At 40.7% G+C, this 12,944-nt stretch overlaps 1 protein-coding gene across 10 annotated transcripts in view; it reads right to left on the bottom strand.

Moving 5' to 3' along the window:
• Nucleotides 1-6,649: 6,649 nt before the first annotated feature.
• The window catches only part of SMAD9 (SMAD family member 9), a 75,291-nt gene continuing 68,996 nt past the window's right edge, over nucleotides 6,650-12,944 (bottom strand). For 7 of the 10 annotated variants that reach the window (XM_064586180.1, XM_045869323.3, XM_045869322.3 and 4 more), the window contains one exon: nucleotides 6,650-10,219. In XM_064586180.1, coding sequence (XP_064442250.1) covers nucleotides 10,076-10,219 — 144 coding nt within the window. In that variant the 3' untranslated portion in view covers nucleotides 6,650-10,075. Of the gene's footprint in view, nucleotides 10,220-11,409; nucleotides 11,531-12,944 lie in introns of those variants that run through there. The other 3 variants (XM_064586182.1, XM_064586184.1, XM_064586183.1) reach the window with 3 other exon arrangements.

Below are 12,944 nucleotides of genomic sequence, written 5' to 3'. Positions count from 1 at the left end.
TTTTTTTTTATTCTTATGTTAATCCCCATACATTACATCATTAGTTCTAGATGAAGTGTTCCACGATTCATTGTTTGTGCATAACACCCAGTGCTCCATGTAGAATGTGCCCTCCTCAATACCCACCACCAGGCTAACCCATCCTCCCACCCTCCTCCCCTCTAGAACCCTCAGTTTGTTTTTCAGAATCCATCGTCTCTCATGGTTCGTCCAGAGGCCAGTGCAGTTTTAATATGGACTTCACATTTGACAGTAGATGCACTATCATAAATAAATAAAGCCTTTGTACACTAACCCTTGAGTTTTGGAACATGTTAAAAAAAGACAAATATTATTTACACCTTAATTATACTACTTTAGAAAGTACTTCCATATGCTAATTCATTTGAACCTCAAAACATGGTAAGTATTGTCCCTGTTTTTGGATGAGGAAAGAAACTCAGAGAAGTGACTTGTAAAACAGGTCTGTTGGATGCAGAGCCAAGACTTGAATTAAATTTTGTCTCCAAAAATGATGCTCTGCCTACAGTAGAATATTGTTGCTAAAGTAGGAGCTAACACTTCTAAGTGCCTAGTTTCAAACACGGTAGGCACTTCAATATATGCTAATTTTTTCAAGTTTCTGTATGCACACATATAATTTTATATAAATACATCAATGTCATCATATTGTGTATACTGAGGATTTCTGGTTTAGGTTCTCCCTTTTGTTTCATTTTTTGGCTTCCCACCCTCAGTCTTCCACGTACTGCCCACCTTCCAGTATGTCAACAACCTAGCATGTATTCTTCCTTATTTTTTTCTGTTTTGCAAATCTTAAACACACATAGGCACATATATAGCAGCTGTCAGTTACATAAAAATGTGGGCATATTTACACGTCAGCATATTACTTTTTTGTGCTCCAGTACTGTGTAGATAGAAGTCCCCCCAAGTCACTTCTCTAGCTCTGATTCATTCCTTTAGATGGCTCTAGAGCATCTCATGATAGGAATGTGTCATCACATTCAATCATTCCACTGTTGATGGCATTCACTTGGTGTCCAGTTTTCTGCCACTATGAACAATGCCGCCTCCCTGTAGTGTATCCTTATGTACTGGTAGGTACTGGTGGTTCAATGGCCTTGGAATAGATTCTTGTAATTGTTGGGTGGAGGGAAATATATAGATAGGTGTTTTCTTTAGATATATGTCTTTCCCCCCAAAAAGGCTCTAGCACTGCAAATGTCTACTAGCAACAAGGGAGAATTTCTTTCCCTCCTATCTTTGCCAGCAGGAATTACTGTTCTTTGTTAACTCTTCCTTGATAGATATGTACTGCTAATTGTTACATTTATTAACATTTCTCTCAATAGTGGAAAATTTGAGTATCTCTTCATATATGCTTGTTCATTATTTAGATTTGTTCTTCTGTGAATCAACTAGTCATATATTTAGGCCTCCTTTTTCTACTCAGTATGCAAAAGTCTGGTGAATATTATAAAAATTAACCCTGTCTGGGGCGCCTGGGTGGCTCAGCCGTTAAGCGTCTGCCTTCGGCTCAGGTCATGATCCCAGGGTCCTGGAATTGAGACCCGCATTGGGCTCCCTGCTCGGTGGGGAGCCTGCTTCTCCCTCTCCCACTCCCCCTGTTTGTGTTCCCTCTCTCGCTGTGTCTCCCTCTGTCAAACAAATAAAATCTTTTGAAAAAATTAACCCTGTAATTTTTTCAAAAGATTTTTTTTTGAGAGAGAGAGAGAGAGAGTGTGTGCACGAGTTGGGGGGGGGGGGAGGAGCAGAGGGAAAGAAAGAAGCACACTCTTTGCTGAGCAGGAAGCCCAATGCTTCCCAAATCTAAAATTTGCCTACTTACTTCTTTTGTGGTATTTTGCCATACAAGGTTTTAGTTTTTATATATTTTAACATATCTGATATTTATTTTGTGGCTTTTGGGTTTCCAGGGTTGGTTTAAAAGATCCAATTTGGGATCTTTCAAATGATTGTTGCTTTATAATTTCCTGTTTCTTTTTCTAGAATTAGAAAACATAATTAGTACAGGTATTGTCAAACTGTCCTAATTTCTTTTGTGTATTTGACATGGAAAATTTAGTATTCTTTTATCATTGTGACTCCTTCAGCTCATTTTCTTTAGCTATGAAAATGAATATTATAATCATGACAACAGATGCTGTTGAATGACACATACATTCACCTGTTTTGATAGCAATTTATTAAAAAAAAAAAAGATAGTGATTTATTTTAAAATGGGCTGAACTGCCCCACTATAGAAAAAGATCTGATTAAAATGCTGCTTTTATTGAGTTTTAAAGTTAACATGTTTTTAAAACTATCTTAGTGAAGATATTTGAACTGTTTAATAATTAGATGAGTTAATCTCATCTCCTTCTCAGGACACGGACTACTTTCCTGTATTATCCTAACATTTATTACTTACCCTCCAAATAATCATTTGTATTATTCTAAAGCATTAGAGATTAATGGTTTTTTGTTATTGTATACTGCAGCAAAATAAACAAATCTTCCCTCTAAAGCTATGAAGAGGGAAGTGATATAGAAACGCGTAAGATGTGTGCTTGTTGGTCAGAAAGCACCCAGCCTTCCTCTCCAAAGTGAGCACCTGAGAGTTGTTCCCTGTGTCTTTCTTAAGATGTGAAAAACAACCAGAAGAGAAGTTATGACTAGTGAGATTTTGTTTTCCTCTCTTATAACTGCACCTTGTATCATTTACTGTCCTCAAATTGGAGACCACAGCCAGCACTAGTAAGATTTTATACCAGGTGCCTTTGAAGATCTAGTAACAAACAGGATATATTAATAGTATTATATTAATATTAAGCATTTGCACAAAAATGTATTACTACTTATTATAATTATATAAAAATACACGTACATACCTGAACTTCCCCATCATGTTGATTAGAATAATCTGTGGGGGGATTGTAACTGGAACAACATCATTTCCTTCAGAAAGTGAGGGAATCGGAGTCTTACAGAAATCAGTATTTTTCTAAGATCATCAAAAGTTGTCTGCTACTATGAAAACTCAGGTTTGTTTTTAGCAGGGTAGTGCTCAGAGACCGTTTTTTTTCAGGCTCCTATTATACTTACAAAGCTGGCCTTTTCTTTCTAAAAGAGACTTCATGGGGGGTGCCTGGGTGGCTCAGTCAGTTAAAGTGACCTACTCTTGGTTTCAGTTCAGATCATGATCTCAGGGTCATGAGATCCAGCCGGTGTCGGGCTCTGCACTCAGCATGGAGTCGGCTTGAGATTCTTCCCCCTCCTTCTCCCTCTCCCTCTGTTCTTCCCCCTGCTCGCACTCCCGCTCTCTAAATAATTTTTTTTAAAAAATAAAATAAGGGGTGCCTGGGTGGCTCAGTCGGTTAAGCGTCTGCCTTCGGCTCAGGTCATGATCCTGGAGTCCCAGGATCGAGTCCCACATCGGGCTCCCTGCTCAGCAGGCAGTCTGCTTCTCCCTCTGACCCTCCCCCCTCATGTGCTCGCTCTCAAATAAATAAAATCTTTAAAAAATAAAATAAAATAGACTTCATGGCATGAACACCCTGCCTTTTGTGCTAGTGAGTGGACCCGTGTGTCCAGGAAAGTGAGAAAAAGCCAAGCATTCCTCTCATATTGAGGTACCCTTTTCTCTTCCTTACATTGAAACGATATGTTCCTGTTTCCCGTGTCTTTTCTATTTCTCCTTCACACCAGTGAACAGCAACAGTTGAAACTGTCCTATACTCACTAGTCCCAGACATTTGCTGCCTGTAAATAGGGCACAAAGTCCATCCAATATCTTATTTCTCGAACACTTTCGGCTTTGTCTGCAATTGGAAAATGACTACAGCCCCTGCCCAGGATGGGCATTGCCTATCCTAAACCAGTACGAGAACTTAAAACTGAAACTCAGGGAGCAACTCTTAGGTGCTCACTTTGGAGAGGAAGGCTGGGTGCTTTCTGACCAACAAGCACCTGGCCCTGAACTCTACTAGATGCAAGTGGAAGGTCAGATGCTGGGGTCACCAACACATCAGCAAAGGGACAGCAGGGTCCTCAGAAGCCAGTGCTGCCTTCCTGTCTACACTGTACCCTCGCTGGGAAATGGAATAGCTCACCTCTGCTATTAATAATTAGAAGCAGGGATTGATCTATTTCGAGCAACCAAAACAGCAAGCCTTCCCACGTAGTCTAGGAGAGAGATGCAAGTATTCTGAACATCTCCTACATAGCTGATGTACTGGCAAATCATCTCGAGCCAGGATACTGATCAGAACCAGAGGAGCAACCATACAATAATACACGGGAGGTGCTCCCAAATAGGCATGGCTGCACTTTGTGAGAAGAAGCAACTCTCACCTGAGGCCTCCTGATGAATCAAAGACAAGGTCTCATCAACATTCCAAACATAAGAACGATGGTGAGGAGCACCGTTTCCGTTATCCAACACACCACACACACCACCTCAAAGCATGGTGGCTTAAAATAGGCACCTTTTTGTTGTTGTCGTTGCCCACACGCTGTGGGCTGGCTAAGCTCAGCTGAGGGGTTCTGCTGGTCGGGCTTGGGGTGTCTCATGAGGCTGCTTACAGAGGGGAGCACAGCTGGGGTTGGAAACTCAGGGTGGCCTCTCAGTCCTCCAAGCAAGACTTGGCAAACTATGACACCCTGCCCCGGGCCAAATCTGAAGCACAGCCTGTTTCTGTTCTGCCGCAGGCTAAGAATAGTTTTTACATTTTTAAATGGTGGAAGAAAATCTAAAGGAAAACATTTCATGACATGTGAAAAATAGTGAGATTCAAATTTCGGTGTCCATAACATTTTACTGGCGCCCGGCCCTGCTCACTGTTTGCACACTGTTTACAGCTGCTTTGGCACCGCAATGCTAGAGCCACATCAGAATTCCTCAGGCTTCCTCCTAATCTTTACCGAAATCTACATTTTGAAAATAAGCGCTTGGCATAAACACAACTGTAACTGTTTAACCGTCAAAGCTACCTTTCTTTGCTACAGCAGTGCAGCTGAGAACCTATTCCCAAACCAAATCATAAGCAGGTTTCTCTAACCCCACCAGCTACAGCATGCAATTGGAGGCTTGCAATTATTTTATTTCAAAGAGGAGAAATGAGGGGCGCCTGGGTGGCTCAGATTATGGTCCCGGGGTCCTGGGATCAAGCCCCAGGTCAGGCTCCCTGCTCAGCGGGAGTCCTGCTTCTTCCTCTGCCTCTTCCCCCTGCTTGTGCTTGCTCTGTCTCTCCAATAAATAAAATCTTTAAAAAAAAAGAGAGAAATGAAATATACGCTGATTTTTTAAAAAGGGGAATTGGAAACAAATATCATTTCTGCTTTTACAATACGAACCCCAAATGCCTTTCTAAACAATAGCCGGAAAACGATGAACATGAATAGATACAATCCTGTCCCTTAAAGAGCTCCCAGTCTGGCAGACAGTTGGACAAGTAAACAGTGCGGTGCAGGAATTAATATCTGACCACTGAGGAGCACAAGTATGATGGCAGCACAGAGAGTAGGCACCCAGCCTGGCTCAGGAAGGTCTTGGGTGACTTGCTCAGGGAACTGATGGGAAGGAAGACAAGCGGGATTGGCCCAGAAGCCTTCCCAGGTAGCCCCTTACGGCCTGATGGAGCGCAACCTGCCACAACCAATGATGCACTGCCCTTGACTGGCGTACTCATTCATCTTCCTCCACAAACCTGCAAATCCCTTTAAAGGCAGAAACGGTGTTATTTGCCATTTCATCTTCAGTGCCTGCTCTATTATCTACAGTGGCTGATGCGTAAGAACAATCTGATAAATGAATATGCACAGGTTTCTAGGATGAAAATATCTCTTCTCTAAAATAGGTTACTGTTTAAAGACTCTCTTGTATGTCTATGCCATGCTATATTAAAAAAATCTGTACTAGTGAGTGTTTGAAATGCCAATACCAAATATCAGAGGCAGGAACAGGATCGGGAACCATGAAGATGCAAAAGCAGACAAGACATAATCACTGTTCTCCATAAACTCACAGCTTGAACGGGAGGTCTCACAATCGCCACCTACAACTGAACCAGAATAGCCTTTCACTTGTTTATAGTTTGGCAGTCGACAAATACCTCTTTTGAATAAAGGGAGCATTTCTTAAAAAAATTAAAAAGGAAAACCTTGATCAAGTTAATGAGAAGGCTAAGCTTTCCTGAAATATTTACATATTTTCCCCCTCCATTTTAAGACTAAAAGGAAATGGAGGGAACTGAGAACTTCCTCCTGGATTTTATCTTACTTTTTCCTCACTAGTCATCTTTAGCACTTTTCCTGATACTTAATATATATGTACAATGAACAGATGTTTACAATAATAAAATTGTTCCTTCTTATATGTCGCAATATCACCTAATATTTACCACTATCCAGAAAAAAAGCTTCTATGCATATCCTCTCTAAAATTACCACAAAATATCTCCAAGATTCTATACTTAATGCCAGGGATACCAAGATGTTTAATTCAAAACCATTACCTAATTTCTGTATAGCATGTTGGATTTTAAAAGCATCTCATTTTCAAAATAAGATGGTTTAAATCACTTTAAAGACCCATATACAGTGACCTTTCTATGATGTTTGTAGGGAAAAATGAGCCAGAACCATATAGGTACAGTATTGTTTATTATAAACAATCACATAACAGTATAAGTGTGCATTTGAAGGATAATTGAAGCCTAGATATGATCATCAAAAGCATTACTTAAATAGAAATGGTTTCTTTTCTTGTTGGTTTGTGTTACATTAATTTGAACATATGTCAGGATCCCCTAGTCTTGTCATACAGTTCAACTGCTAAATCATAACAGGGGAAGACAAATTTGGAATGCACATTATAGTTTGCTTTAGTTGTTGAATATACATACCAAATATTCAGGACACATTCAAAGTTAAGCAGGTGCTTAAAGTCTAGCAGGTGATATTTAGAAAATGCTTTTGTTGTTGCTTCTAATCCCTTAGAAGACAATGAAAAGGGGATTCTAAGTGCTAGTGCTATGTTGTTGTTCAACTTTTCCTGATTTATACTGGATGTAAAAAAAAAAAAATAAGGTAAATGTGTTGAAAAGTGACATCTTTATAGTTCCAAAGCACTGGCAGGTAGTAAAATATCATCTAACTAAAGCAAACTTCTCACATCTCAATTTTTAAACAGGAAAAGAACAGAAAACAGGCTTGAACAACACAACAAATGTTCTGGGTCTTCAGAGCAGGCCAAAACGTTGTTCTGTATTGCACGACCCTTGTCCATGGCAACCTTAAAAATGTTTGGCATTGTTGGTGCCTTTAAATGGCTTAGCATGTCCACTTTGCTAGTTATCCTATAAAGGAATGCTATTACATTTTGGGGGGATTGTCCATCTAAAGGAATGAATGCTACATGAGCAAACGTGGAAGTCTGAAAGAAAATGCTACATTACAACTTTGGACAATTCCTGCCAGCAAAAATGTTAAAAGCCTGATGAGAACGTGACTAGTTACAGTGACCGGAGGGTTAACTTTTCTGAATTTCACTCGTATCCTAATTCGGACTTTTGGTGAGAGAGGACCGGTGATGATGCAAATGTACCACTTTAATCATTTGTTTTTCAAAGGATTAACACAGGCTCACTGGAATATTTTGTCCTGGTTTTACCAAACCTGCATGAACATCCAGGTTTGTTATTTTTTTTTAATGTAATTTATAAGTGACCAGTTATGATTAATTCTGTAAAGGTATAAGGTTATCAGAGGATGAGTTTGAGCATTTGTGAAGAGATCAAGAAAGCTATGTTAGGTCTCCGGAGCAAAAACCATGTGTACTTATGCTCTCACAGAGCTGTACTCATGTGAGGAAGACTCACCGTATTAATGCCTTTTCCAAGAAAAGAGGAAATGGGAAAAAAACTGGAAAATAGGGAAGTAAGGGGAGAAAACAAACAACTTTGGGGCGCTGAAGAAAAGTAGAATTTCTCCAAGGAAGACTTCATCTCTTACCTGATTGCTCAGAAGAGAAGGGAAATAAGTTTCAAAATAGAGATAATTAAGAAATCAGTTACATTTTTTCGAGCGGAAGAAAGATCGTTAAGTTTTGTTTTGTTTTAAAAGTTCTGAAACATGAAGATGTCTACACAGGTTTCCTAACAAGACTCTCAGCTCCAGAGTCTGGGGCTGTCTCTGGTTTACATTTGAGTCCACAGTACCTAACACTGTATCCGGCCTGTATAGGGGCACAATACATAGTGGAACCAATGAACTACGGGGTTTTCTAAACACTAAATGGACCACCTAGTTTTAACGTAGAATGTACTACTTTCTATTGCATATATGAAAGTTTCTATTAGGTAACACTAGTCCTTACAAGAGGTGACAGTAGGAGCTCACTCGTATATATCTTTTTCACAGGATCATGTCTACCTTGAATACAATTTAATGAGAAGCAACTATTGTGTGCTCTAATGCTAAAAAGAGTTGAGATAGAATGCATAAATGAAGAAACCTCTTGGATTACCGAAGTACCGTCTGTTACAAGCATAATTACCTTCTTAAATTATACATTTTTAAGAGGGTGTGAAATATTTTTCGAAGCATTGCAGTGTTCAGTGGGTGAGAACTATATATATATATATATATATATACACACACACACACACACACACACACACACACATACTTATATATGAAAGTACCTAGAAATGTGGGGAATTATCCTCTCCTCTCTTTATCATCCAAGAGTAAATAAGAACAGGTTTTTAATACCGTACATATATATTTTAAATGTCCCACTCTTCAGTACCACTGCTCCCCAGAAATTATAGGGGTTACGAAATTATTATTTTATTTGGGAAGTTATTTCCAGGTATGACGCTTCAGCTTTATAAGAGGCTACCAGCTGTGACCAGCAGATCGAGACACTAAGTTATATAACTCATAAATTTGACCCCAGCAATGTGTCCAGATTTTCCCAAAGGCTTCACCACTGTTTTAGTCATCTGTAAATAGTATGTGCCAACATGTAGGGGAAATAAGGCAAAAGGAATGCCCTCGCCACAAAGTCTTCCAGTGGGAATGTGAGAAGGTGTGATTAAACATACGATGCTTTTGTCCAACCCTCTTACTTTACTGCTTTTTCTCCACCTAGGATTTACACACACGGTCCTTTAGCTCACTATGCAGACTCGGACATCAGCCAGATTGCTTGACTGGAATAACCAGGAAAACAGGGGCCCGATTTCTGATGTGGAGGTCACCCTGGGTGATTCTCGGACTCAGTTCTGGTTTTATTTTGCAATTTGGGGATACAGCTCATTTCATGCTATTTTCATATGAATCTTCCCATGTATTGGACTCATTATTTTTATTTTTACAGTGGTAGATCATGAGGCAACATGACTCCCAGCTTCACAGTCTCTTTTCCAATCACAGTTTAAATCTGTTTCAAATGTACCATTAATATCAGCACAACAGTCCAGTTATAGGTATTTCAACTTGGGAAATAAAATAATTTACGTGACTTATCTTACATAATTAATTTTACAAGCTTTTTTTTTCTTCTTCTTCTTGCCAATAGCACTAAAAGTGAGATTGTTTGAATGTTACGGGTTTGACTGCTTTCTTTTGTCTGAAAGTGTCACTTTCTCTAGTGCTGCTAGTACCCTGATTTGTAAGATATAAACAGTTTTGACATTTTTCTGGTAGGCCACACAGATGCCTTTAATGACACGGCTGACTAATGCTGCCTCTTTTTCCTGCCAACATTTTTCAAATTCTATTGACGCAATTGCCTTTCATTTATTTCCCCCCACAAAAGAAGCCGCTTCTTCTTATAGCATAGGCACGAAAAAACTGCTTTTCTAATCATGTTGTACTGGCATCAGGTTAACTAGAAATTCTAGCACAAAACAACCGGTGATAAAAAATACGAATAGTATATATTATATGTATTTACATTATGTACTTAGAAACTTCAGTTAATTGCAGATCTGAAATGCTATATAAGCCACTGCCTGCAATAGCATCTATTCTATAGAAATGTAGCTTAAGACATGACTGGCTGTTAAGACACTGAAGAAATCGGGTTATGTGGAGAGCCCATCTGAGTCAGAACCTTGTCCAACCACTGCAGTGGTCCATGAAGATGAATCTCAATCCAGCAGGGGGTGCTTGTGACATCCTGGCGATGATACTCAGCTCCCCAACCCTGGAAAGCAAGAACAGAGCCAAGAGTGATGGGGCCAGACTTCCAGGTCAGCCTCTAGACGTGCGAGACAGGTGTGGGTGCACACAGAGCCCACACCCCAGAGCAGCTCCTGAGAGCCGGGAGAGCGTGCGCTCCACCTTCCTGTAAGTACAGGACCATTTTTGCATCACCCAGACACCCGAAGATGAGTCCAAATCAAAGGATTCCCTCTGAGCTCACAGCTCAATACACGGACCTAGAGAGGTCTGGTCTCTAGGCACGTTGGAAACACTGGCAAATCATTTTCTCTTCCACAAGGGAAGGAGCCTGACTTTACGTTCAATCCCTTCCTGCTGAAGACAGTGTTTTGCACAAAACAGATGCTCACTACAGACCAGTGAGTGGATGTGAAAGGTGTAAAGACAGAAGTGAGGGCGCTCTTGATTATTCAGGGTTGGCTAACAAAGCGTGTTTCTCCTCTCTCTCTTTTTGGCTCACTTTTGGCAATTTCTAATTTATTACCATTCGTGGGAGAGACAGTAAAAATAAATAAAAAAATAAATTGGTCTATCTTTTTTCTCTGTATGTTATACATCAGTGACAAGTAATTTTAAAAATGAAGAGACATAACACATCACTGTTATTGGGAACAGTGATTATCTGTAGTTCTTAAAAAATTGGATTTCAACACAACCATGCTGCCTGGTCACACTTTACATTCGTGACCACAAGCCTCAAGTGTATCTCTGATGCCACCTGCAATGAATGACACTCCCCCAGTCCCTGTGCTCTCCCACTCCCCCCACACGCCAAATGACTGCTCACTCCTGCTTCTGTTCCCTAAAACGTCTAACACCTACTCCCCAGTCTGTTTGTGAATGATAACCTTTTTAAAAAAAAAATATTTATTTAAATTCAATTTAGTTAACATATACTGTATTATTAGTTTCAAATTTAGTGATTCATCACTAAAATTTAGTGATTCATCATCAGCTGCATATAACACCCAGTGCTCATTACATCAAGTGCCCTCCTTAATGCCCACCACCCAGTTACCTCATCCCCCACCCACCTCCCCTCCAGCAACCCTCAGCAGTTTGTTTCTTCAGAGTTCAGCATCACTTATGGTTTGCCTTCCTCTCAATTTTCATCTTATTTTAACGAGACATGAAGCAATCAGAAGAGTTTCCACAGCACCTGCGCCAACATACTCAGCCTTTCTACTTCTCACCACAGATTATCCATCTTCCAAATAAGCCGGTCCATCCAGTTGTGCATAAGGCTCCACTGCCTTCCCAAGGACATCATTCCAGCAAATCTCCCCATTGTCTCCTGCAATATTTTGTTTTCTGCTGGATCATTCCCATCAACATAGGAACATGCTGAAATATCTCCCATCTTCAAAACACTTCTCTTGGCCCTAACACTCCCACCACTTACTGCCCAAATTTTTGACCCCCTTTCTAGCAAAAACCCTCAAACGAGTTGTCCGTACTGGCTGTATGGACAATTCCTCTCCTTCCATTCTCTCTTAATTCTATTCTGATCAGCATTTAAACCCCAGCCTTCAATGAAACTATTCCTGCTAAGATCAAAAAGGACCTCTACATGCTAAAATTAATGATCAGCTCTCAGTCTTCCTGTTCCTTGGGCAGTACGTGATCTCCTCAACATACTTTCTTCTTTTGGTTTAAAGAGCGCCTTACTTTTACTTAGTTTTACTACTACATTGGTTACTCTTTCTCAGTTTTCTTTTCTGGTTCTTTCTCTTTTCCCCTATCTTTTAAGGTTGAAGCGTCCTAGGGCTCCGTCCTAGAAGCCCTGATCTTCTCTGTTAAACTCACACTGTTGGCAATTCCATCCAGGCTCATGGATAACACTGTGCAAACGCTTAAATTCCCCAATTGACATCTCCAGCCCAGCCCTCTCTCCCTAAATCCAGACTCATACATCTGTCTACTCAGCATCTTCGCGTGGATGCGTGTCAAACATCACGGAGTTATTCTCACTAAAACTGAAGTCTTAATCTTCAATCTACACCTGACCCACCTGCATCTTCTCCCTCCTGGGTGGAGGCAACTTCATCTCTCTAACTCCTCCTTTCACTTACCCCCTCACCCCCATGGAATCACCTGTGCAACTCAGAATCCTTCCCCTTCTTACACCTTCTGAGAATGCTCCTCCTAGTGGGCGCAAACTTCAGCTCTCATTTGAATACTGCAATGGCCTCCAAGCTGGTCTCCTGGCTTCCATCCTTGCCTGCACAGTATCTACAACCCACATAGCAGCTATAGTGATCCTTTAAAAATATAAGTCCGATTATGAAATTCTCGGCTCAAATCCTTTCAGGGGCTCCCCATCTTGTTAGAGTAAAAGCTGAAATCCTTGCGGTGGATCTCACACCCCCAAGCCCCACCCCCGGCTCCCTGACTCATGCTCCTGACTCCGGCACCCTGGCCTCCCCGCTCCTACAAATGTCAGGGGGTAAGCTCTTGCAGTGTGGTTTGCCCTTCCTCTGTGTCTACTGCTTCCCCTCCACATACCCTTATGACTTAAGTCCCCTGTCTCCTTCAAGTCCCCACGGAGGCCCACCATGCCCATCTTTTTAAAACTTGCAACCCACCCCTACCCCAGCACTCCAATTCCCCATATCCTGCTCTATGTTTCTCTTTCCATTCACATTCTTTATTATAGCTGTTGTTTAGTGCCTGTCTCTGCCTATAGAATACTGAGTCCATGAGGGCAG

The sequence above is a fragment of the Mirounga angustirostris genome, unplaced genomic scaffold (genome assembly GCF_029215605.1).
Source record: "Mirounga angustirostris isolate CCGP_5_RB_7025 unplaced genomic scaffold, mMirAng1.0.hap1 SCAF_3, whole genome shotgun sequence".
In the NCBI taxonomy this organism is placed as follows: domain Eukaryota; kingdom Metazoa; phylum Chordata; class Mammalia; order Carnivora; family Phocidae; genus Mirounga; species Mirounga angustirostris.
The sequence above is the reverse complement of the archived record's forward strand: the minus strand, read 5'-3'. Positions and strand labels throughout refer to the sequence as shown.